Source organism: Myxocyprinus asiaticus, chromosome 13 (genome assembly GCF_019703515.2).
Source record: "Myxocyprinus asiaticus isolate MX2 ecotype Aquarium Trade chromosome 13, UBuf_Myxa_2, whole genome shotgun sequence".
In the NCBI taxonomy this organism is placed as follows: Eukaryota; Metazoa; Chordata; class Actinopteri; order Cypriniformes; family Catostomidae; genus Myxocyprinus; species Myxocyprinus asiaticus.
Window position 1 is genome coordinate 48,656,783 of NC_059356.1, and position 27,723 is coordinate 48,684,505.

At 39.5% G+C, this 27,723-nt stretch overlaps 1 protein-coding gene across 2 annotated transcripts in view; it reads left to right on the top strand.

Annotated features, from left to right (window-relative positions):
• LOC127449807 (interferon-induced very large GTPase 1-like) overlaps positions 1 to 11,958 on the top strand; it is a 39,594-nt gene extending 27,636 nt beyond the window's left edge. For both annotated transcript variants that reach the window (XM_051713364.1, XM_051713363.1), the window contains one exon: positions 4,875 to 11,958. In XM_051713364.1, the coding sequence (XP_051569324.1) occupies positions 4,884 to 9,662 (4,779 nt within the window). In that variant the 5' untranslated portion in view covers positions 4,875 to 4,883 and the 3' untranslated portion in view covers positions 9,663 to 11,958. The remainder of the gene's footprint in view (positions 1 to 4,874) is intronic.
• Positions 11,959 to 27,723: the final 15,765 nt, after the last annotated feature.

The following is a 27,723-nucleotide window of genomic DNA, read 5'->3' on the forward strand; positions in this document are numbered from 1 at the left end:
GCTAGCCAAGCAGTGGAGTACTTGGATGCATGTGATGGAGCATAGTCCTGCATAAAGATCATGGCCTTCTTGAATGCTGAGGACTTCTTCCTGTACCACTGCTTGAAGAAAGTACTTTCCAGAAACTGGCAGTAGGTTTGAGAGTTGAGTTTCAGTCCATCTTCAACTCGAAAAGGTCCAACTACCTCATCCTTAATGACAGCAGCCCATACCACTACCCCTCCTCCACCTTGCTGGCACCTGACTCGAAATGGTGCCCTGTGTCCATTAGTGATCCAGCCATGGGCCCATCCATCTGGTCCATCAAGAGTCACTCTCATTTCATCTGTCCATAAAACCTTTGAAAAATTTGTCTTCATTTATTTCTTTGCCCAATCTTGACACTTCAACTTGTGAATATATTCAGTGGTGGTCGTGATTCAGCCTTCTTGACCTTGGCCATGTCTCTGAGCACTTGGCACCTTGTACTTCTGGACACTCCGGGTAGTTTGCAGTTCTGGAATATGGTAGCATTGAAGGATAATGGGTTCCTGGTAGCTTCACGTTTAATTATTCTCAAGTCTTTTGCAGTTAATTTGCGCCTTTTCTTCTCCATGCATTTTTTGCGCGCCAGTTGACTATTTGCAACAAAACGTTTGATTGTCCAGTGGTCACACCTCAATAGTTTAGCTATTTCAAGGGTGTTGCATCCGTCTGAAAGGCATTTTACAATATTTGACTTTTCAGTGTCAGTTCAATCTCTTTTTTTGGCCCATTTTACCTGAGGTAATGAAGCTGCCTAATAATTATGCACACCTTGATATAAGGTGTTAGTCACTTTCACCACACCCTCCCTCATTACACAAATACATACCACCTGAAAATGATTGAATCCAATAAGTATTCAAGTTTATATGGTTTGGAGTTGGAAAATGTGCATGGAAATAATGATAAGATCTGAATACTCACTTGCCTAATAATTGTGCACGCAGTATAGTTCAGCTTAATGTTAAATGTGTTGTTTTATGTTATGAAAAGTAGTTATTTTTAACCTGGGTGAGATTAGTGTTGCTTTGAGACACGTGTGATTCTGTGCAACTTATTAAACTACTTATTGCAAGTGTTTAGAGTTATTATTGCTGTCTAACAATGGTTTGATTTCTCAATGCTTGGTCTCCTAACTTTTTTCCCCAGTAATACCCATGTAATAATACTAATAATGCTAGTGCCAGAAGTACATATGTTAACGCTAGCTGAAATTCAGGTGTGGTGTGGGCCAGCAGTATATTATCAGTATAACATGAATGTATTTCCAGCACTCTTACAGTTTAATGGATTTGCAATTGTAATGTCACTAAAATACATTATAAGTTCACATTGAATCAATTCTGTATATTTAAAAAATAAATACAAGGGTGGTTATTTAAAGTGTACTAAAGTATACTTGAAAAAGTTCAATTTTAGCACAACCAAGTATACTTACATCTTTAGTTGCACCACAGCACTGCTTTTGGCAAATTAAAGTGCATTAAGTACAAAATATGTTGTTCCAATTTAGCAGACTTTAAGTATACCAATTTATAGTCTGCCAGTAATACACTTTAGTATACTGAAGCACCCATGAATAAAATGTGCTTAAGTATATTATATTTTCACTAGGGCAGCTTCTGAATGTCAAGGAATGTATAAAGCATTGTGTGCCAGCCTCAGACCTTTCATTGGGCAAGTCACATCAAGCTATCGCTCACTCATACCAACAGACAAGCATATTGCCATTGTGCTTTACAGGTGCACAAATGGTCAAAACACATTACAGTTTTAACAAATAAACTGTGAATAATTCCATTACCTTGATGTGCATTTTGAAATGTGCGAAACTAGAAAATCCATCTATGCCTTGTGCATAAAATGCTAACCAGATTTTTAGAGTTTATGTGCATAAAGCAATTCCATTCAGGTTTACTTGTGCAATATTAAAATAATGTGGCAATTGATTGATTGATTGAGGGACTGATTTTATTAGAAATTAAATTTGCACCAGATTGTACAGTCACCAGTTACCTAACACACTGACATTACATCAAGTGACAAATAAATATAACCATAAGAAGAAGAAAAAACAATATAGACAAAACAATAATTCAGTATCTTGATTTAAAAATATAATGCTTATGATTTATAATATCACATTCATTAATTTTAGGAGAAATTATTCAAAAGTTTTAAGAATATACAGTATAATAACCATTTGATATACATTATATTGCCAAAAGTATTCGCTCACCTGCCTTTAGACGCATATGAACTTAAGTGACATCCCATTCTTAATCCATAGGGTTTAATATGACGTCGGCCCACCCTTTGCAGCTATAACAGCTTCAACTCTTCTGGGAAGGCTTTCCACAAGGTTTAGGAGTGTGTTTATGGGAATTTTTGACCATTCTTCCAGAAGCGCATTTGTGAGTTCAGACACTGATGTTGGACGAGAAGGCCTGGCTCACAGTCTTCGCTCAAATTCATCCCAAAGGTGCTCTATCGGGTTGAGGTCAGGACTCTGTGCAGGCCAGTCAAGTTCTTCCACACCAAACTCGCTCATCCATGTCTTTATGGACCTTGCTTTGTGCACTGGTGCGCAGTCATGTTGGAACAGGAAGGGGCCATCCCCAAACTGTTCCCACAAAGTTGGGAGCATGGAATTGTCCAAAATCTCTTGGTATGCTGAAGCATTCAGAGTTCCTTTCACTGGAACTAAGGGGCCAAGCCCAGCTCCTGAAAAACAACCCCACACCATAATCCCTCCTCCACCAAACTTCACAGTTGGCACAATGCAGTCAGACAAGTACCGTTCTCCTGGCAACCGCCAAACCCAGACTCGTCCATCAGATTGCCAGATGGAGAAGCGTGATTCGTCACTCCAGAGAACGTGTCTCCACTGCTCTAGAGTCCAGTGGCGGCGTGCTTTACACCACTGCATCCGACGCTTTGCATTGCACTTGGTGATGTATGGCTTGGATGCAGCTGCTCGGTCATGGAAACCCATTCCATGAAGCTCTCTATGCACTGTTCTTGAGCTAATCTGAAGGCCACATGAACTTTGGAGGTCTGTAACGATTGACTCTGCAGAAAGTTGGCGACATCTGCGCAGTATGCGCCTCAGCATCCGCTGACCCCGCTCTGTCATTTTACGTGGCCTACCACTTCGTGGCTGAGTTGCTGTCATTCCCAATCGCTTCCACTTTGTTATAATACCACTGACAGTTGACTGTGGAATATTTAGTAGCGAGGAAATTTCACAACTGGACTTGTTGCACAGGTGGCATCCTATCACAGCACCACGCTGGAATTCACTGAGCTCCTGAGAGCGGCCCATTCTTTCACAAATGTTTGTAGAAGCAGTCTGCATGCCTAGGTGCTTCATTTTATACACCTGTGGCCATGGAAGTGATTGGAACACCTGAATTCAATTATTTGGATGGGTGAGCGAATACTTTTGGCAATATAGTGTATAATAGTTTTATTTTTTTTATTTTTTTTTGAACAGTAGTTTATATACAGTGCTATCCACAAATATTGGCACCCTTGGTAAATATAAGCAAAGAAGGCTGTAAAAAAACTAAAATAAAAATTGTTTATTTGATCTATCATTCAAAATATTCACAAAAATCTAACCTTTAATTGAAGTAAATTAATTGAAAGGGGTTAAGTTCCAATCAACTGGAGTAAAAAACTCCAGTTATTAGTAAACAATTAAAGTTAAACAGTTAAACTGTAATAAACAAATCAGCCTGGAAGAGGACGCGTGTCTATATTGTCTCCACACACAGTGAGGAGTATGGTTCAAGTGGCCAAAGAATCTCCAAGGATCACAGCTGGAGAACTGCAGAAATTGGTTGGGTCTTGGGGTCAGATAGTTTAAAAAAAATATATCAGACATCACCTACATCACCACAAGTTGTTTGGGAGGATTTCAAGAAAAAAAGCCGCTACTCTCATCCAGAAACAAATTCAAGCGTTACACAACTGCCAAATAGAGCTTTTTGGCAGCAAACACCAGAGATGGGTTTAGCGCACACAGAAATGAAGTATCCAATGCCCACAGTTAAATATGGTTGTTAATCTGGAGAGATTCTGCATGGAGGAATGGTCTCAGATCCCTTGCCATGTGTTCTTCAACCTCATTAGGCATTATAGGAGATGACTCAGAGCTGTTATCTTGGCAAAAGGAGGTTGCACAAAGTATTGAATAAAAGGGTGCCAATAGTTGTGCCACACATTTTGTATATTTGAAAAAAAAATATTTTGTGTGTGTGTTGTGTCTGGGTGTTTGTTTGCAGTTGTTTGATATCCATTAGAGGATAGATTTTTGTGAATATTTTGAATGAAAGATCAGAAGGATAAACAATAAAGCCATTTTTTTCTCCAAAGTCTTCTTTGCTCATATTTACCACGGGTGCCAATATTAGTTGAGTGCACTGTATGAAACTTATTTGCCTATTTGCTGAGGATAAATCTGCTGTTATAAAGACAAAGAAAGGAAAATACAAAAGGAGTTTGAAAGACAGAAATCTGTCAGAGGTAACTGTAGAAATAAGAAGAGCCATTGATGATTTACTCATCTTCAGAATCAGCTTTTTCAAACTTGAAGATGTGTTCTCATTTCATCACACGATGAACTTACACAGTTTGCATTTTTTCATGATAAATTATTTATTTAGCATGTATGATTCCATGACACTCTAGAATGTGTTATATATTGTTACAACATTTTATCTTTTTTTTTTTTTTTCATTCTTTACAGTTTGGTTAAAGAGGTCAGATAAGTATGAAAGTTGTATAAAACAGTACTGGAAAACACTGATTACAGTTTCATTGATATTGTTTTGTCTATTAAACAGGGAGAAAACATGGACTTTGCTATGACAGGAGTCAGTCCAGTCCAATCCCTAAAACAGGAAAAGAGTGGAGGGGAACAAACTGAGCAAGTATTTCACAGATTACATCTTGAATGCAGGCACCACAACAAACTGAAAAGAGCAGATGTTCTTCAGATAACTGCAGATTCATCGCAGTCTACCGAGAATTGTGCTGAGGAGGAACTGGTTCAGACATTCATAAAAAAACTACTGTTGATGGACTACAGAGCAAGATACATTAAAACTAAAGAGACCACTGAACAAGAACACACACAACAAAAAGACAATGACTCATATGATGATGAAGGCGATTTTTTCAAAACAATGTCTTTGGCTAATGAAGAAACAAGCAAATCTGACCCTGTTCACCCAATGGACATTCAGATGGCCGTGTTTCATTGTGCTGATAGTTTCCTGAAGCAGCTGATGGTGACTAAACTGTCACAGTGTCAGTATGCTCTGCCTCTGCTTGTACCGGATCCATTCACACAACACATTGAGTTTCCTCTCTGGACATTTAGACAAATCAACAAGAGCTGGAAGACATTTGATGATACAGGGGAAATCATCAGTAAAGTCCAGTCAGTCTGTAAGGCAGAAACTCCAATGGTGTGTTTCTTCAGGTTTGGATCAGTGTCCTCATCCAAGTCTCAGCTGATGAACAGTCTGATCAATGAGAAACACAACACGTTCTTCCACAGGAACTGCCCAGGCAGCAGCAGAACCAGAGTACTGATGGATGGAGTGGTGGAGATCGCCTGGTACTGCCCCTCTGGAAAAAACACAGATAAATGTAATGACTGTGTGGCGTTCTGTAATCTACATGGTGATGCAGGAGACCATGAGAAACAGCTGGAGATCCTGACGGAAATGTCATCAGTCAATGTTGTTATTCTACCACAGCTTAACAGGGATGACAAAAATATGACAAAAGTTGAAAAACTCTACAAAGACTCAAAGCCACTCATTTGCCTTTTTGCTGAGGACAAATCTGCTGTAATTCAGACAAAGAAAACAAAAAAATACAAAATAGGACTGAAAGACCGAAACCAGTCAGATGTATCTGAAGAACTCAGAAGAGCTATAAATGATTGTCTCTCAATCTCATCTTCAGAATCAACTTCTATTTTCAGACTTGAAGATGTGTCCAAACACTCAGATATCAGAGTAGATGAAGATGATGATGAAGACTGCAGGATGGCAAAAGAAGCAGCACAGCAGATGATGAGATTACTGGAGAATAAAGATCTGACACAAATCAAAGAATCATTTCTGCCCTGTCAGGGAAAACTGTGGCATCAGTGGAGTCAGAAGAACAAAGAACTTCATCGACCTCAAGGGAGTGAACTAGAAAGGGAAATAAGTATAAAACAAACAGAACTGATGGATGTCCGTAAACAGCAGCATGAATGTGTCCTTAGTGACTTCATGAAGGTTTTTATGACACAAATTTACCCTGCTGCAAATTATGTTGCAAATAAGAGGGCCTTTTTCCTCAAATGGCTTGGAATCATCCTGGATGAATTTACATCAGCTGACCTTTCTGCTCTACATCACAAGTATGATGAAATGTGGTCAACAGTCTTAAAAATGAAAGAAAATAATGATAAATCTGAGCAACTGATAGGTAAACAAACAGAACTTGAGAAAATATCTGAGGAACTTCAAGCAGCAACCTTTGGTTTGGAGCACATCCTGAGAGAGATAGCTCAGATCTATGAATCATGTTCATCTGTGAAGAAGAACAAGAAAGGTCTGCAGTTTCACTTCTCTTCTCTCCCAAGTCTTGCAGCAGAGATGATGATCTCTGGATTTCCTCTGGAGCTGATGGATGGAGATGCTGCTCATGTTCCTCTGATCTGGATCTCTGCTGTTCTAGATGAACTCATCAGGAAACTGGGAGACCAGAGAGTGTTTGTGCTGTCAGTTTTAGGGATTCAGAGCTCTGGGAAATCCACCATGCTGAATGCCATGTTTGGACTGCAGTTTGCCGTCAGTGCTGGCAGGTGCACCAGAGGAGCTTTCATGCAGCTGGTCAGAGTGTCAGAGGAGATGAAAGAACAACTAAAGTTTGACTATATTCTGGTGGTTGATACTGAGGGACTTCGTGCTCTAGAACTGGCTGGAAGATCAACAAGACATCATGACAATGAACTGGCCACATTTGTTGTAGGTCTAGCAAATCTGACATTGATCAACATCTTTGGAGAAAACCCATCTGAGATGCAGGACACACTTCAGATTGTTGTTCAGGCCTTCCTGAGGATGAAGAAGGTCAGACTGAATCCCAGCTGCATGTTTGTGCATCAGAATGTTTCAGACACCTCAGCTAGAGAGAAAAACATGGAGGGAAGGAGAAGATTGCTGGAGAAACTGGATGAAATGACAAAACTTGCTGCTAAAGATGAAGTCTATGATGCAGAAAGATTCAGTGATGTCATTGCATTTGATATAAGGAAGGATGTGAAGTATTTTGCACAACTCTGGGAGGGCAGCCCACCCATGGCACCACCAAACCCAAACTACTGTGAAAATGTTCAAGAATTAAAAGAATCTATTATTTCTCATGCTTCAAAATCAGATGGAATTATGCTGACAGACCTGAAAGATCGTATTCAAGATCTCTGGGAGGCTTTGCTGAATGAACGATTTGTGTTCAGCTTCAGAAATTCTCTGGAGATTTCAACATACAGGAGACTAGAGACAGAATACAGCAAGTGGACCTGGAGTCTTCGGAGTGCCATGCTGGAAATTGAGAACAAACTACAAAACAAAATAGAAAATGAAACAATTCATGAGGTTGATGAAGCACATCTTCAAAGAGAACTGAAAGAGAAAAGTGAAGAAGTGAAAAAATCAATGACCAAATTCTTTGAGAAAGACAAAGAAAAAGAAATTCTGATACAGTGGAAAGCTTCATTTGAAATAAAAATCAAAGAGCTTCAAGAAAACATTGTGAGAGAAACAAGGAGGAAATTAAATGAGATTCTTCAGCAGCGCGACCTGAAGAAAGAGATTGATGCTCAGAGGACACATCATGAAAACACTCTCTTTGAAAAGAGCAAAGAACTTGCCTTAAAACTCAAAGACAAAGCAAAAGATGAAGAGACACTGAAGAAAGAGTTTGATTCCTTTTGGGAACAGCATGTGAAGAAGATCATCAGAGACACTCCTCCAATCAAAGACATTGACATATTAAGAGATGTGAAACAACTTCTCAGTGATATCAATAAAAGTGCCCCTATAGACCCCCGGGGGGAGAGCAGGGATATTTTCTCTGTGCCGTGTTATTCAGATTATGTGCAGTTAAAGAAATCCAGTGGATTTACAGGACCTGTTAGAAATCTCTACAGAACAGGTAAAGAGATATTAGGTGTTGCTCTGTCTAAAGAGGATGAAACCCAAATAAGAATGTTAGTCAATGAAATTGCTCATGAGACAGACAAAAGGATCATGTCATTTAACATTGCAAAGATGGGCTACAACAAAAGCTACATTCAGGAACTCACAGGCTATATAAAGGCAAGAATATTAGATCATCAGGAAAGGCCTGTAAAATATGTGTTCAAGAATGAATTCTTCATGGATTTGGTGTTTTCTATCTGTAAGAGAGCAAACAAGACATTCACTGACCAACACAGACTGTTCAGAGAAGCCAATGATCCTGTTCTCTACATGGAGAAGAAAAGAGAAGAGTACTACAGTGTTTTCCAGAAATATTGTCAAGGTGCAACATCAGCTGCAATATTTGGTGAGATCATCTGTCAGAAACTGAAGGAGCCCATCGAACAGAGTGTCTACAAAAACACTGCGATAGATTTAGCAGATGAAATGAGGACAAACTGTGAATCACTGAATGGAAACAGATCAAAACTGGAGAAACACATCCTGAAGACACTGGCAGAAGAGGAGGATTTTGAGAAATATATGAACTACATTCAGAATCCCAAAGATCACTTCAAGAGTTTCATCAGAGATGAAGTCAGTCAGTACATCACTGATAAGTTCAGTGTCAGTGTTCTGCCCAAGATGAAAATGAACATGAAACTCCTGCAGCAGAAGATCATGGAAGCAGCTCATGAATCTACTGAACATGTTAAAATGAACAGTGGAGATGTTGATTTGTGGTTGAAGTGTTTCACACAGAAGCTCTCAGATGTGCTGATATTCTCTGAAAAAGTCCTCAGTGGAGTGAGTCGTGATGGTGTTGATGATTTCAACCTCCTAGAAGATGTGATCAGAAAAGAACTTCCTTCAGTAATATCTGGCATAAACAGTAAATTCAGTACAGTAAATCTGGACTATAAATATAGACCAGATCAGATTCTGATTGATCACTTCTGTCAGTGCTGTTGGGTTCAGTGTCCTTTCTGTGCTGCAATCTGCACCAACACAATAGAAAACCATGATGGAGATCACAGTGTTCCTTTTCATCGAGTGGATGGACTGAAAGGATGGCATTACCATGGAACACAGGATCTCTGCACTGATTTCTGTACAACTTTAGTGACAAGTGATAAAAGTTTTAAATCAGAAGATCGGTGGTATCCATGCAAAGAATACAGAAGAGCAGGAGACGATTATGCTGAGTGGAGCATCACTCCTGACTTCTCTGAGCTGTCGTACTGGAAGTGGTTTGTGTGCAGATTCCAGAAATATCTGGAAGAGCATTATGATAAAAAGTTCCAGGGCTTGGGTCAGATTCCAAATGAGTGGAAGAAGCACTCAAAGCAAGATGCTATTGAGAGTTTGAATAAATACTTTAAATAAATATCAACTAATAGAGCAGTTTAAGAAGCCCTTTAATTACAGAATACAATATAAAATATAAATGTTCCGGTATGGGACGGGCCGCTGGAAGGTACTAAATATATATTTAAAAAACATTATTACATATGTAATGAATAATTGACTCAGCCCGTTGAATTGTTTAAAAATAATGCACACCTGAGGTGGTAATGTGGTCACGACGCGCAGTGGAGTGTGTGTGTGTGTATGTGTGAGTTTGTGTGAGAGAGTGCGTGTGTGTGTGAGTGTGTGTGTGAGTTTGTGTGAGAGTGTGTTTGTGAGTGAGAGTGTGTGTTTGTGTGTGAGTTTGTGTGTGTGTGTGTGTGAGTGTGTGAGTTTGTGTGAGAGTGTGTGTGTGTGTTTGCGTACAGGTTTTGCTATACTTGTGAGGACCAAGTATTGAGAATCAACCTGTTCTGTGAGGACATTTCTGGTAAAAAAGGCTCATAAATCAGCTAAATTATGTTTATCTTTAAATCTAATGAAGTGCACAGGTTTCTGTGAGGGTTAGGTTTAGGTGTAGGGTTAGGGATAAGGGATAGAATATATCTTTAGCCTGCTATAAAATCAATGAAAGTCTACGAGATGTCCTCACAAGTATAGCATAACCAACGTGTGTGTTTGTGCGCGTATGTGTGTGCGAGCGAGAGTGTGTGAGTTTGAGTGAGCATGTGTGTGTGAGAGCATATGTGTGTGTGTGTGATCGTGTATGTGTGCGCGAGCGTGTGAGTGTGTGTACTTATGTGCGTATGTTTGTGTGAGCATATGTGTATCTGTGCGCGAACGTGTATGTGTGCACGAGCGTATGTGTGCGAGCGTGTGTGTGTATGTTTGTGTGAGAGCATATGTGTGTGTGCGTATATGTGTGTGTGTGTGTGTGAGAGAGAGAGAGAGTGTGTGAGAGCAAATGTGTGCGCGAGCGAGTGTGTGCGTGCGTGTGTGAGTTTGTGTGTGTGTGCGCGCACGTGACTGTGCATATGTATGTATGGAAAGCCAAGAGGGTCAAAATTCTCCTGTTTTGTATGGCCATATTAAGCTTTTTTCTAAACGTTGTGGGTCGTCATGCTTTAAATAAAGGTCACACGCCATCTGGTGTTAACTTAGCGCCTCTCCTAACTTAATTAGCGCATTCATTTGCTCATCTACATAACTCCTCCTCTATCGCGTTTGAGGTATCTACAAGCCGATGGTGACTAATGCCGTCTCTAATAGCATCGGTTTCTCTGGGATCCACTAACTGAAATACGATCTTTAGCGTTGTGGGTGTGCGTTTTTAATCTCTTTGCTTTACATTTTCTCTTTTTATTATTCTTGTTTACTGTTAATCAATATTTTATGATTGTCTATTTTATTTTCTTTATTTTTATTAATCATCATACTTATTACATGTAAAAGTAATGTATGTTATCTGAGGGGTGACTGAGGGTCTGGCCCATGCCAGGAATATAATAACATTGATTATTCATTTAGCACGGCTCCCAGAGAATATGCATTTTTATTGTACTGCATTTATTCATACATGTTCAATAATATTCATATACTTAATCATCAATTAATCACTTGATTCACCATTTATTAAATCATATAGAATTGAGAGATTTCATTACATTATTATTTTTACCTCACTTTTATTATTGTTTTCTTTCATGGTTCATTAACGAAACCATTGATATATTATATTTCTAATCATTAATTTTTTAGACGTATATTTTACAACTTTTAAGTACTACTAATAAAATAATTTCAGAGTCATCCTGTTAGGCTTTTGTTCTTTCTCGACTTGTTTTGCCTTAATGTTTTGCAGATGGTGAGGCCTACATTCCACAAACAAGGCCACAGAAAGGCTGCAGTGAAGAAAAAAATCACAAGCTACCCTGTCTAGATTATCTACAGTAGTTGTAGGCTTGTTTAAAGTTTACTTTTAACATGTGACTCTATTGTAGCGAAATAACTGGAACTTCAGACATTCAGAAAAGTGTTCACATCTGATAGATAACCTCTGACACCTGCATATAAGTCTACTAAACCTGATAATGAGAACTTGATTAATGTTCACTAATTATTGTATATAAGAAGGCGGATCTAGAATATGTTGTGTTGTAACCTACCAGAATCTTAGAAAAACAAATAACAATGACGCTTTGAATCAAATTTTGCATGTGACTATAATTACTGATGTCTCTTTTATTAACCAGCTCTTCTTCACTTCTATTATATGCATGTATGTTGGAACTGCAGAGAACAAAAACTTCAGTAAATTATCTCAAATTTATTGAAATCCTGACTTGGAGTGTTTTATTACCCATTACCCATATTGATGTCCAAGCTGTTTTCCCCTACAGCATCACAGATAAGTTAAGAGTGTCACCATTGAATGTCTAGCATGTTAGGAACTAAAGCTGAGTTCAGAATGGTATACTACCATACTGTGCTTACTGTTTCTGTAACACTTACAGTATATACTAACAGAGTAATAACATAGTATGCAATACTAAACTCCATTTTTGAAAACAACATATGGGCCCCACGTGGTTGAGTAGAGCGAGAGCACACATACACCGACTGTGAACAAGAAGAGTAATGGAATATTAGTGTCCATGTGTAATGGTGGTACAGTGGTGGTACTGTACAGTTCAGTGCTTTAGTCCACTACACCACCACCATGCCACAGTGGTGGTGGTTTAGTGGACTGAAGCACTGAACTGGTAAGCGGAAGGTTGTTGGTTCATTGTGTCCTTGAGCAAGGCACTTAAATCCAGGTTACTCCAGGGGGATTGTCCCTGTAATAAGGGCACTGTAAGTCGCTTTGGATAAAAGTGTCTGCCAAATGCATAAATGTAAATGTAATGGACTCAACATGGAGGTGGAGGTAGAATCCATATGCAAGAAGTTTATTACAATCAGCAGACAAATCCAAAACACAAGACAGAGATGGGTAGTTTCCAATCAGGCAAACAGAGCAAAACAGTAATCCAAAATTGGTAATACAGTAAAGCAGGCACAATGGTCATAACAAGTAGGCAATAAACAAGCAATGAGAATAACACTTGATAGTTCAGCAAAACTGGCAATACTTCGCAGAGTAACAATGGAAAAGCATTGCTATTTATATGATGCAAACAGGAAGTCACCATAGAAGAAACGGTAGAGTGTCAGTATTCAGGAGAGGACACCCTCTGGTGGTCGGCTGAAAGGATACCAGCCTCATTCGTTATACCATGTGGCTAGTTTTTCATAATTACATATTAATTTGATATAAGTTCAAGTATTTTTATGATTTTTGAGATGAGCGCATTCAAAGAAAAACATCAGTGTACTGGCTCGTGGAGGTTTTTGGACACTTTTATATATAAAACTAATTCAGCAAACTCCCAAAATTGTTCCAAATCATTGTTTTTAAGGTTTTCGATAAAATGAATCCAAGCACTTAACCCAACTTCCTTTTTTAAGAGTTATAAGCCATTATTTTATTTTTTCCAGAGTTGATTTTGCAAAACTCTTTGCACATTTAAATCTTAAAGCATACGCATTTATATACGTAAAGTAACTGTTATGAAAACGGCTAAAAATAATGTTAATACAGTTAAAGCTAGAGTATGCAATTTATTCCAGAAGCATTTTTTTTGTTATACTGGTTTAAAATCTCTTTGCATCCTGACAGCAATCAATAAATCAAGTGCTCAGATACAAAAAAACAAAACAAACAAACAAACAAAAAATTATCTGTGGCAGTCACAGGCCTGTAAAATGCCCATCCAATTGTTTAATTCAGCCCAAATTGGATTGGATCTCCTAACTGCCTGTCTAACTATGTACCTGCCTACCTCCGCACACTCTATCCGTGCACTCAATGGCGTGAGTTGGGGGTGGGACTATCTGAATACCTGTAGGCAAGGGGCATATTCAGAAAGCTGTTTTAAAAACATTTATTTTTGCAATTCTGTTCGGTGGCACTAGTGTCTCATAAATTACGTACTCCAGCTATAATAATAGCTTTACACTGGTAATAATGAATGTACCTCATGATCTATGAGTGAGAAATGACGTTATTATCAGTGTGGATGATACAGGGAGAACAGTGGATCAACAATGCTTGTTGTCATGTTGTACTTAAACACACCATCACAGTTTAAGCTGTTAATGTAATGTCATCTATAGAGAAACACTCTTACGCTGATCCCCACTTCAGCTTTACAAGCAGTGTTTCTCATTCTGTGTTGCTGACATTCAGCGGTAAGAGGCAGTGCGCCCTCTAGCTGTGGATGACTGCATAGACAGTCTTTTCTCCATCTATTGGCAAGATTACGGAACACATTTGTGCTGAAATTGATTAATTGATCAATAAGCTTAATCGATCAAATTATTAACTACGAATAATGGATCATCGATTATTCAGTAAAGGGATGGTTCACCCAAAAATGTTATTCTTTCCATTTTTTACCAGAAATCTCCACTTTCAAAATGTGAAAATATGAGTCCTTTCAAAAAGGAGTTACCAATTGATCTGTTTGTCACCCACACCTATCACATCGCTTCTGAAGACATGAACTAAACAACTGGAGTCTTATGAATTACTTTTATGTGACTTTTGGAGATTCAAAGTTCTGGTCACCATTCACTTGCATTGTGAGGACCAGGGGTTAAATTGGGATTACGGAGGAGGGGGAACCATAAAAATCACATGACGTCAATCCAAGTGTGTTGGTTGAGTGGTCTTTTGATCCATGGTAATCTCACTTTGGATGAGAGTGATTCCAGATTCAAAACCACTGTGTATGGCTACAGCTTTTTAATAAACTAAGCAAAATTACGACTGCATTTCAGTGGATCTAAGAAATGGGTGAGCTGTTAATTCCATATTACACGACTTCTATGAATCAGAGATCGGACCACAGCGCGGTACAGAAGCGGAACACACATCTATATGCGGGGGCTTGTGGTCTTGTGCCGCTCTCGTAGATGTTGTCTCTACCAGCGTCCAAAACTGACTAAAGTGAAGCAAAATAAACTTGAAATATATTTGAACAAGTACATTTGCTAATTAGAGACGGAATGTGTCAAATGGATCAAACAAAAACTTTTTTTGAAATCGAAGGTGCCAGAATGCCGTTACGGCCCAATTTAACCCCTGGTGAGGACCAACAGAGCTGAGATATTCTTCTAAAAATCTTTATTTGTGTTCTGAAGAAAGTCGTACACATCTGGGATGGCATAAGGGTAAGTAAATAATGTCTGAATTTTAATTTTTTGGGTGAACTATTCCTTTAACATGCCTAATGCTAATGTGTCCAAGACACAAAGTTAGGAGTAGTGTTATACAAAAGCATACTATAATTGTGGTTTAATGTGACTTAAAGGAATAGTTCACCCCAAAATGAAAATTCTCTCATTATTCACTTACCCTGATGCCATCCCAGATGTGTATGACTGTCTTTCTTCAGCAAAACACAAATGAAGATTTTTAGAAGAAGATAGAGCTCTGTTAGGTCCTTTTAATGCAAATAAACAGGTGCCAGCACTTTGACTGTCCAAAAGTCACATTTAGGCAGCATAAAAGTAATCTACACGACTCCAGTTGATCAATGAATGACTTCTGAAGCGAATCGATACATTTGTGTAAAAAATAAATTGCTAATTAAAATGTTTTTAACTTTAAATCGGCACTTTCCTCCAGGGCTCTGATGCTGGCTGAAATGGCCTAACTCTCGTGTGACGTTTGTTCTTCTATTGTAAAAAAAGCCACTTCTGAATTCTCATGTGAACTCGCCAATGCGCTTACGTCACACGACAGCAACGTGATGCATCAACTGCTGGCAGGAAGCGCTTTTTAAAAGTTCATAACAATTTAATTATCTATTTATTTTTTGCACAAACTTATTGATTGATCTCAGAGGGAAAGTGCTGCTGGAAATGTGCTCGTTCCCATGCACCTGAGATATGTAATTTAAAAAAAACCTGCAGTGACTGTGGTGGTATTCACCTTCAAGTGCTTCATGGAGTGGCCCAAATTCATATGTTCAACACTGTGGATGCCTTCCTTCTTGCACTCCATCGGCTCATAGCCAGAAGGGGCCGACCAAACGAGATCCGATCAAACTGTGGCACCAACTTCCGTGGTGCGGATAGAGAATTACGAGAAGCTTTTTCTGCCATGGAGCCAGAACTGAAAACCCATCTTGCAGATAACCAGATCAACTTCAAGTTTAACCCACTCAGCACACCACACTTCAGCAGAGTATGGGAGCATTAAGTCCGCTCCATAAAAAAACGCTCTCCAGGTAGCAGTTGGGAACCAAGCAGTCTCGGAAGATGTTCTTTCCACAGCCCTAGTGGAGATAGAGGGGATCCTTAACTCAAAATCACTGGGTTATGCTTCAACGTACATCGCTGACATCGATCCTATCATGCCTAACCTTCTCCTTATGGGGCGGCGGGATGCATCACTCCCTCAAGTAGCCTATGCACCAGGAGGCATGGGGTGGTGGAGATGGCGTCACTGTCAAAACATGGTAGACCAATTCTGGATACACTTCAAAAGAAACTACTTGCCTATGCTCCAGACAAGACAGAAGTGGCACAAAACTTCAGAAAACCTGGAAGTAGACTCTGTTGTACTGATTGTTGACCCACAACTCCCTAGACCTCAGTGGCCTATAGGCAGAGTTTGAAAGACATTGCCCAGTGGTGACGGATGTCTGAGGACTGCAGAAGTTGTCATTGGCAGTAAAACTTACATCAGACCAGCTGCCCACCTTATACAGTTGCCTGCTCTAGAAGGTAACACTAAAGACAAGTAGAGAATTCCCTTAATTACCCATTTGCTGCAAAAATGTGGGGGCGGCTGTTGTGAATTCTTTACATTTTGAGTGTAATGTTCATGTCATATATTTCTTGGTTCTTTTATACTACAATAATAATGTTGTTTATTATTGAGGCTGTAATTTAATGTTACATTTATAGAAGTATGCAGATTATCTGTATTCATTTTTTTATCCTATTTATTTCAGAAACTACCTCAGATACACATTTGATACGTGTATATGGTTGAATACTGCACAAATAAAAGGCCAAGACCTATCTGATGACTCTGACTCCTTTTCCAGAGTTCTGTAGAAGTCAATATGCTCAATTACCAGTTTTCAGTGAGGCAATCCTTAACATTTTTCTTCCCTCTTGCATATAAAATGCACAGTCATATAATGCACTAAATATCTACAGTAATGCACAAGTAAAACTGTATCAGGGTCTACAGGATCTCATCTCTCACAAGGACAGAAAGAAAAGAGAATAGAGACTCTGCATTGATGTAGCACACGACCTACATCCCCAAACTGCACATCTCACACAACGCAGGGCTCTAACAGTGTGCACACAACAGCAATATCTCTTTATATGGCATGAGAGAGTTAAACCATCCCATGATGCTCAGTAATACTTAAGTTTAATGTGTACTTCTTTATAAAGATTGTAACAGAGGGTTTACCTGCACTGGGGGATGAAGAAACATCAATGGTATTAAAAAGGACAGATGTGGATGTGTTTACACTGGTCCCAAGTGCCTGTAATTTGAGTAAAACTGTGTTACAGTAATACATTTCTTGATTTCAGATATGGATCATAAAAGGCTAGCACAAGCTGTCAACACTGGATATTCACTTTTACAGTACGAACCACAGCAGAAACAGCAATTAAACAATATAAATGCACCACTTTATATTCTTTATATGATGTGTCCAGTGTAATTCTCAAACATCTGAGGACAAAATCATGTCAGAAACGAAGAGATGAACCTCTCCAAAATCTGCTGATCTTCATCTGAACATCACTGGAGTCTCCTGAACAAACACAGCAGAGATTCAGCAGTCAGTGATGTCACAAGAAAAACACCAAGTGTAAAAACATCATTCTGCATGTTACAGAAATAAACAGAATTTTTGTTGCAGGGAAATAATAGCGTTTTTACCGTTTTAAAGGAATTTGAAAGGAGCTAAAATCCAAACTCTATAATTTACTCATCCTCGTGTTGTTTCAAACCTGTATGCTGTAATGAAGACTTTACGTTGTAAGACTGAAGTCACTATATTTGATGTGAATTAAATAATGCCATTAAGTTTGGTTTGTTCCACGCAACGCTATTGTATGACTTCAGAAGAATTTAAATAAAACTCACAAACTGTGTTTTCAAACTGGAGTCTGGGGAACCCCATGGGTCACAGGGGGGTGCTAGGGGGCCACAGAAACTTTGGAGAATTTATACATGCATACATACATACATACATATATAAAAAGGGTAAAAATTCACTACATTTAAAATGTAACATTACTGTTTCATTATAGTTCAAATACATTTCAATAATATTTTTAAAATGTTCCTCTTCACTTTAATACATGTAACAATACTTTTAACAGAAACAACGTCAACATTAGGTTGAAGTCAGAAGTTTACATACACTTAGGTTGAAGTCATTAAAACCCATTTTTTAACCACTCCACAGATTTCATATTAGCAAACTATAGTTTTGGCAAGTCGTTTAGGACATCTACTTTGTGCTTGACACGAGTCATTTTTCCAACAATTGTTTACAGACAGATTGTTTCACTTTTAATCAACTATATCACAATTCCAGTGGGTCAGAAGTTTACATACACTCAGTTAACTGTGCCTTTAAGCAGCTTGTAAAATTCCAGAAAATGATGTCAAGCCTTTAGACAATTAGCTTCTGATAGGAGGTGTACTGAATTGTAGGTGTACCAGTGGATGTATTTTAAGGCCTACCTTCAATCTCAGTGCATCTTTGCTTGATCAAAAGAAATCAGCCAAGACCTAAGAAAAAAATATTGTGGACCTCCACAAGTTTGGTTCTTCCTTGGGAGCAATTTCCAAATGCCTGAACCACAGTACCACGTTCATCTGTACAAACAATAGTATGCAAGTATAAACACCATGGGATCACGCAGCCATCATACAGCTCAGGAAGGTGATGCTTTCTGTCTCTTAGAGATGAACGTAGTTTGGTGCAAATCAATCCCAGAACAACAGCAAAGGACCTTGTGAAGATGCTAGAGGAAACAAGTAGACAAGTATCTATATCCACAGTAAAACGAGTCCTATATCGACATAACCTGAATGGCTGCTCAGCAAGGAAGAAGCCACTGCTCCAAAACCGCCATAAAAAAGCCAGACTACAGTTTGCAAGTGCACATGGGGACAAAGATCATACTTTTTGGAGAAATGTTCTCTGGTCTGATGAAACAAAAATTTTACTGTTTAGCCATGATGACCATCATATGTTTGGAGGAAAAAGGGTGAGGCTTGCAAGCCGAAGAACACCATCCCAACCGTGAAGCATGGGGGTGGCAGCATCATGTTGTGGGGGTGCTTTGTTGCAGGAGGGACTGGTGAACTTCACAAAATAGATGGCATCATGAGGAAGGAAACTTATATGTGGATATATTGAAGCAACATCTCAAGACATCAGCCAGGAAGCTAAAGCTCGGTCGCAAATGAGTCTTCCAAATGGACAATGACCCCAAGCATACCTCCAGAGTTGTGGCAAATGGCTTAAGGACAACAAAGTCAAGGTATTGGAGTGGCCATCACAAAGCCCTGACCTCAATCGAATAGAATTTGTTTTGGCAGAACTGAAAAAGCGTGTGCGAGCAAGGAGGCCTACAAACCTGACTCAGTTACACCAGTTCTGTCTGGAGGAATGGGCCAAAATTCCAGCAACTTATTTTGAGAAGCTTGTGGAAGGTTACACAAAACGTTCGACCCAAGTTAAACAATTTAAAGGCAATGCTACCAAATACTAACAAAGTGTATGTAAACTTCTGACCCACTGGGAATGTGATGAAAGAAATAAAAGCTGAAATAAATCATAATCTCTACTATTATTCTGACATTTCACATTCTTAAAATAAAGTAGTGATGCTAACTGACCTTAGACAGGGAATGTTTTCTATGATTAAATGGCATGAATTGTGAAAAACGAGTTTAAATGTATTTGGCTATGGTGTATGTAAACTTCTGACTTCAACTGTGTGTATACATATATATATATATATATATATATATTTGTATTACTTTCTTGTTCTAGTTTTTTATATTTATTTTTAAGCATCTTGTATTTTATTGACTGAACACTGTGCTGCACTCACTGATTGCTCTGAATCATTTTATTTCAGTATAGTTTTTTCTTTCATTTTTATTCATTTAAATATCTGGTGGAAACATCTGAACGTAAAAGATGAGGGGTTATGTAAGACTACGAGAGTGGTCGTTTCAAGATCATGGGGTGACAGAATTTAGGACCTCAGGAAGGTGGTTATTAAAGGTCATGGGTGTGGCCGCTTCAATATCACGAGGTGATTGACCTTCAGACCCCTGGGACACCTGTTCAGTATTTCCACTGAGGGATGCCCCGAACTCAGTTTTAAATTCTTATGTCTTTTTATTCTTATTTTAATTTTCTTGTTATCTTTTATTAGAATAGATAATAGAAGGGAATAGAAGGCAGGTGAGGATGACGATGAACAGATGGAAGTGATTAGGGCAGTGAACTCAGGGAAATGTAGTGCGGGGGAAATCTTTAAAATAAGAGTCCTTGAAGACAATGAGGGAGACAGACGACTTCGAAAGGGCGACTTCTGGCACCCAATGACGGATGAGGATAGGATGACTCAGAAGATGAAGGAGGGTGATCTGGAGGCCTAGGGGGTAGCTTCAGGGCTGGGAAAGGATCCGGAGGCCTGGGAGGTGGCTTAAAGGCCTGGGAATGGATCCAGAGGCCTGGGAGGCAGCCACAGGGTGGGGACTGGGTCAGGAGGCAGAACCGCTGGAGGAGGAGACTCTGGGAAAGCGGGCGTAGCCGTGGAAGAGTCTAAGGGCAGAGCCGTGGAAGGCAGAGCCGTGGAAGGCTCGGGGCTAAGAGCCGCGGAAGAGTATAGGCAGGGACTGGGGAACGACCTCCGTGGTCGTGAGCACAGGCAGAGACTGGGGAATGATCTCCATGGTCGTGAGCATGGGCAGAGACTGGGAAAGAGTCCTTTTCCTTCTCCTACTCTTTCGGCCAGCATGGAGCATGGTTAAGGAGGCAGTCGAGGTGACAGGCACTGGCTCTGGGATGGTCGAGGCTACAGGCTTTGGGTCATTAACCGTGGCAGGCTTAGGCACTGGCTCGCTAACCGTGGCAGGCATGGGCTCTGGCTCGCTAACCGTGGCAGGCATGGGCTCTGGCTCGCTAACCGTGGCAGGCATGGGCTCTGGCTCGCTAACCGTGGCAGGCATGGGCTCTGGCTCGCTAACCGTGGCAGGCATGGGCTCTGGCTCGCTAACCGTGGCAGGCATGGGCACTGGCTCGCTAACCGTGGCAGGCATGGGCACTGGCTCGCTAACCGTGGTTGCTACTGCTGACTGCAGCAGGGATTCGACCACCGGAACCTGGAGAGGATGAGCCCCCACCAAAAAAAAAATATTTTTGGGGAATAGAATGGAGAGGAGTTACCTTGGAGATAGGGGGCGTGGAAGGCGTGGAGACAGGGGCCGGACATATTCCAAAAAGGAAAGGTTCCCCACTTGCAGGAGGGCTGTTGGATGATGAAAGTTCAGGCCCATTCCATAGATGGAATAGAGGTAGGGGTCTGAGATATCGGAGGAAGTGATGAGTAGACAGAACTTGCTGGTGTAATCCAGGAGAGGAAGGTCTTGACGGAACAAATCCATAAGGGGACTGGTCAGCTCCATGACTATTGTGGGTTTGGACTTGTAGGAGAGGAGGATTAGAGGGGTCGCTGGAGTAGAGGATGATGTTTGGAAGAACAGGTAATTATATCCGTATTCTTTGTTATTGGTCAGTCCTTCTGTAACGTTGGTGTCTAGGAGTGGAAGAGGAAGAGGGGAGACGCAGGAGTGGAATCTTTAAATCCTTCAATTGCAATCGTTGGAGTAGGACAAACGCTGGAGTGGAAACAAACAAAAGGCTCAACAATAGTAATCGCTGGAGTGGAACAAACACTAACTCTTAACATCGAACACTAAGCACAACGTAACACTTCTTAAACTCAACGTAACACTTTATGGACTGACAAAGGAATGGGCAAAACTAGAGGGAATTTATACAAAATGAACTACTGAGGGAATAGAAGGCAGGTGAGGATGACGATGAACAGAAGGAAGTGATCAGGGCGGTGAACTCTGGAAAATGTAGTGCAGGGGAAAACTTCAAAATAAGAGTCCTTGAAGACAATGAGGGAGACAGACTGTAACAATTGACCACTTCATTAGATTCTAAAACGTCTAAATGATAGTCTATTATTACCCAGTATCTTACTCTAAAACTCACTAGAATATCAAAATGACTAATTTTACTCTATATATTTAATTATTCTGTGCATTTTAGGTAGCAACTATACTGTTGGGGTTGTTAGGGAATCTTACTGAGCCAGTGTCGTGCATCTCATGTAATTATTCAGTCAAATCCTAGTGTCATTCCTGAGCTTTCACAACTACTGCTGCATTCTTTCTGCTGCTCAAACTCATTTCTCCCCTAAGGAGCCCCGCACATGAATTGCAGGGGAAAAAAGTTTATATCATGGCCACAAATTAAGAAGCACATTTTTTTTTTATTTGTTTCCTCGTTTTTGTTAAATCGTGGCCACGTTTTATTATTTCTTGCCCTCCTTTTACTTAAATGTTTATGGAGCCCCACAAATGACATGCGAGGAAAAAAAGCGTATATCATGGCCACGAATTATGAAATCGTTCCCATGACTTATTAATACGTGAGAACGTTTTTTTTTTCTTCTTTTTTTAATTCGTTCCCTTGTTTAAGTTAAATCTTGGCCACGTTTAATTAAAATCAATACAATTACAATAGGGTTACAGCAACTTCACTGCATGACCCCCTAATAAGAATAAGAATAATATGAAATTCGGAACAAATACAATAGCACCTTCTGTGCTTTGACCCCTAAATATAGCTACAAGCAGCAATTATGGGGCCAAGCAACAAAATTACAAGCATTGCACAACCCAAACAACACACAGACTGCACATGACACACACCACATCTCAAGTTGCTCCAGGTCAGAATTGAACCTCCAACTTCCCACGCCACAGTTCAATGCACAAGCCACTACACCACACAAGCTCAACCTTGACAGCTACAAAAGGACATACAAAGCTAAGCATAATCATAACCAAGCACCAGTGGTGTAGTGGTGACAGAAGAGGTGGGCATGCTGCCTTCGGTGCTTGGCCCCTAATCAGGTTGGGAACCACTGATTTAGATTATGCATTTTGATTGCTTTGAAATCTAACAATACTTTCAAAAGACATATCACTTTAAAATATTTCTAAGGAACAATAAATAAGAGAATTAAGAAGAACAAAAAGTAGGCCTGCGAGAAGAAATTATCTGTGATAAGCCCTGCAACTATTCATAATACAAAGACCTTCAGAATAACATAAGAACTTTGACACTGGTCTAATCAGGATTCTAATCCAAGACACTTGAGACACATATATCTAAAATCAGTGCTTTTACCCTCTGGGCGACTAATTTGGCATTCCTAAATGGCAGAGAGACTTGATGTTGTTGAATAAAAAAATTAAAAAACTTTTTTTATATAAGTTTCTCTCTGCCATTTTCAGAAGACTTAGAATAAAGAAGCAATAATACATTAAAAGTTTTAGAGTACAATTCAATGAAGCTGTCAGCTGAGGACATGTGAGGCGTCTATTTCTCAAACTAGAGACTCTGATGTACTTATCCTCTTGTTTAGTTGTACATCTGGCCTTCCACATCTCTTTCTGTCCTTGTTAGAGTCAGTTGTTCTTTGTCTTTGAAGACTGTAGTGTACACCTTTGTATGAAATCTTCAGTTTTGGGGTTGTTTTGGTCTTCATTCCTCAAAACAATGATTGTCTGATGAGTTTCTAGAGAAAGCTGTTTCTTTTTTGCCGTTTTTGACCTAATATTGACCTTAAGACATGCCAGTCTATTGCATACTGTGGCAACTCAAAAATAAACATAAATACAAACTGAAGCTTCATTTAATGAACCAAATAGCTTTCAGCAGTGTTTGATATAATGGCAAGTGATTTTCTGGTAAAAAATGAGCAATTTAGCATGATACTCAAGGATAAGGTTTGGAGTGATGGCTGCTGGAAATGGGGCCTTTCTAGATTGGATCAAAAATGATTTTTTTCAATTAGTGATGGTGCTGATTTTTTACATCAGTAATGTCCTGACTATACTTTGTGATCAGTTAAATTTTACTTTGGTGAATTAAAGTACCAATTTCCTTCCGAAACAACAAAATCTGTACATTATTCCAAACTTTTGGCTGCCAGTGTATGTACATAAATTTGAACACACAAAATACTCTATATTATGTATTATATGGTATATTTTATGAAAATAACCAGACAATAAATATAGAAATAAAGAAACAATAAATACTTATTTTAAATTGGAAAATTATATTAACCATAACCATGATCATTATAAAATTATTTATTATTTCTAATAACACTATGGTAACACTTTACAGTAAGTTACATTTATTATTATTTTTTATTGATATATAGCCTAATGTATAATTGTAACACATGTGACATTTGCCCTAGCGGCCACTAGAGTTCGCTAGGGGGACTAAGACATTCAGTTTGAAGTATGGTTTTGGGTTTTGGTTGTGTCTCTCTTCCCTGTGTTCCCCGTGATTAATCCCAGCTATGTCTTGTTACCCTTGTTAAGTCTTGTGTATATAATGCCCTCAATTTTCCTTTGTCTTGGTCAGTTCTTTTCCTACATGGATGTAACGTTGTGTTCTATGTTCGTGTTTTGAGTTCTTTGTTTAATTCTCTGAGTTTTTATTAAAAAGCCTGCACATAGATCCACCTTCTCTCGCCTCATTCCTGCACATGTTACAAAAGAACTGACCAATACTATGGATCTAGCATCTTTACAGCTGTTTGCTCTCAAACAAGGAGAGGGGACCATCGAGCAATATACAGAGCAGTTCTGCAGTCTCGCCCAAGTTCTCACTTGGGGAGATATTGAGCTCAAGGGCTGCTATCGGTCACCCCAGAGCCAGCGCCTGAAGCCTCGGCCGCCCCAGAGCCAGCGCCCCAGAGCCAGCGCCTGAAGCCTCGGCCACCCCAGAGCCAGTGCCTGAAGCCTCGGCCGCCCCAGAGCCAGCACCTGAAACCTCGGCCGTCTGGAGAATGGCCCCTGCTCACCAGTTGCTGCCAGCGCTCCCGGCCACGGAGGGCATTTCCCTGTTGCTGCCAGCACTCACGGTCACAGGGGCTGTTCCCCTGCCGCTGCCAATGCTCAAGGCCATGGAGGTCATTTCCCTGTCACTGCCAGCATCCACGACCACGGAGGCTGTTCCCCAGTTGCTGCCAGTGCTCCCCGGCCACGGAGGGCATTTCCCCGTTGCTGCCAGCACTCACGGCCACAGGGGCCATTCCTCTGCCGCTGCCAAAGCTCAAGGCCATGGAGGTTGTTTCCCTGTCACTGCCTGTACTTATGGCCATGGAGGCCGTTAGAATATGAAAGCAATGATAGATTAACAATTTTGTTTAAATTCACTTAGCATTTTGGCCGCTATGTAGCACTGTCTCCAAACTGCTCAAGTACCCTCAGGACATGACAAAAAAAAAAAAACAATTCCAATTTTCATTCAAATTCAACAGTTTTCTCAAAAGTTCTCAAAAGTTGTTAAAACTTTTTAACAAAATTCAAAATAGCAGAGAGGCAGTATGTCCGATATTGGAAAATGTGGTATCACTGGAATTGTCATGACAGATGTCAAAGACACCAACCACATGATTTTTGGACTTACAGTTCAAAAGTTACAGGCCAAAATAAAAAATATATATATTTATTGACCCATAGGTAGCATTGTCACCTTTGCATGTACCCTCAGATCATGGTCCTGATGAAGCACTTCAAGTTTCATTTCAATACGACAAACTGTTGCCGAGATATACCTTCACATCTGTTTTTATTTCACTATGTCCTCATTAACTTTGCATTGGCATAACTTCTGTACAGTAGCACCAATCCAAATTTGGTTTAATCAGTTCGTGCGGATCCTCCATGTTTGGCAAAATTGGGCAAAGTTTGAAGGGTGTGAAAACTTTTATAGCTAAATGGCAAAATTCAAGATGGCAGCTACTGTAATGGGCAGAGTTTTTAATATAATGAGGTCTTTTGAATCATCAGGAGGAGAGTAATCAGATGCAAACATAATTTAGTTTCTAGAACAAACGGTTAAAAAGATACATTCAAAAGAAAAGTGAAATTTGAACTGGTGGTGGTGCTATGGAGTTTGTCCTAGAGACCCCAGATTTGGTCAGGGGTCTATTCATGACCCCCTCTATCAGTGTGCCAAAATTAATAGTTTTTCTACTTACAGTTCATAGGGCTGCCATAGACTTCCATAACGGAAAAAGAAAAAGACTAAAAGATACAATAGGGGCTATGCACCTTCAGTGCTTGGCCCCTAAATAAACACTCAGTTCTCCACTGTAATTTACTCCACTGTATTAATATACAAAAAATTATAACAAGGAAAGTTGAGTTTATAATAAAACATTAAATTTTGATATTCAACATCAAAATTTTTCACAAAGAAATAGAAGCCTAAGCAATAACTAGTAGTAGCATTACATCATTCATGTATTCAATTCCGGTATCTCATCCAATCATATTCCAATCTCTTATAAGCTCAGCTCTTTCATCGATTTGTTATACCGCTGTTGTTTTCAATTGCATTTTGTTTTGCAATCGTTTTATGCAGAACGATATATTTATTTTACACAATCACTGCTTTGTTCATTGGATGTGCATTTTAATATTTTGTTTTCAAAATTTGTTCTGTGGGTCGAGATTAAAGCTTCCAGGATCAGAGAAGACAGCGGAGACCCTGCGTATGGACAAGCATTAATTGAATATAACGAGGTTCACCGTGTTATTGTGGAGCACAAAATAAGGAGACGTGTGGAAGCTGTGATTTAGGGACATTCACCAGTCAAACGGAGATCTGCTCTTTACTCCCAAAAGTGATAATGGTAACAGCAATGCTACACAACATGTGCGGTGCTACACAACACGTGGTGCGGGCAAGAGCACCCTTAGGTGTCAGAGAGGAAGAGGAGACGAGGATTAGGAGCCAATATACTGTACAGACGATTTTCATTCACGGCAGCAAGTTATTGATTGATTGTAATTTTTACAGTTTTCTGCAACAATCATGCCACCACTTTTTTGTCACCAACTAGTCCACAAATAACTATTATTATTATTATTAGCCTTGTTGGTTAAAAATAATAATAAAATAAAACATATGTATACTGATATTAAATGGGCATAAAGTGTAGCTTTAAATTGTTTAAATTGTATCAGGTGTAATTTCTCATTTGTCCTGCAGGTGTCTGCATAAGTCTGTGTTCTTACGATGCTCTTAGCGCTGTACGATTACTCCAGAACACTCGTTAATCTATGAGCATTTTCAAGTACTACTTAAGTTACGATGCTTCTGGGAAACAGGCTAAGATGAATCGTAAGATGGATTCTACGATCTACTTATGCTTACGATGCTATTAGGAAATGAGGCCTTGAGCTGTAGTAGATTTCACTTTTACATATTTAATTACACTAAAATGTCAGAAGTGTACGGAAGCTCAAAGAGGCCGAGTTATTTTCTTCTGTCTTGTTTTCTCGTGATCTCGACATAAAAGTTGTTTTCCATTAGGATATCTGGAGGCAGCAGCTAAATGCACTGTTGCATAATGGATAACCGAATATGACATTACTTTGATCAAGGACTCACTCAAGCTGAAATAGCTGTATGTCTCGCAGTCATTGACAACTTCCAGATTAGTGTCAGACACCTTAGAAGACTATGACATCTACAACTTCAACAAGGGTTTATTATAGAAAATGGCAACGTTTTGAATGAATATTAGCTGGCTATCTTGAATAGTGTTTTTTATACTGTGTTTACATTATTTATGCTAAAGAGTGGAATACATT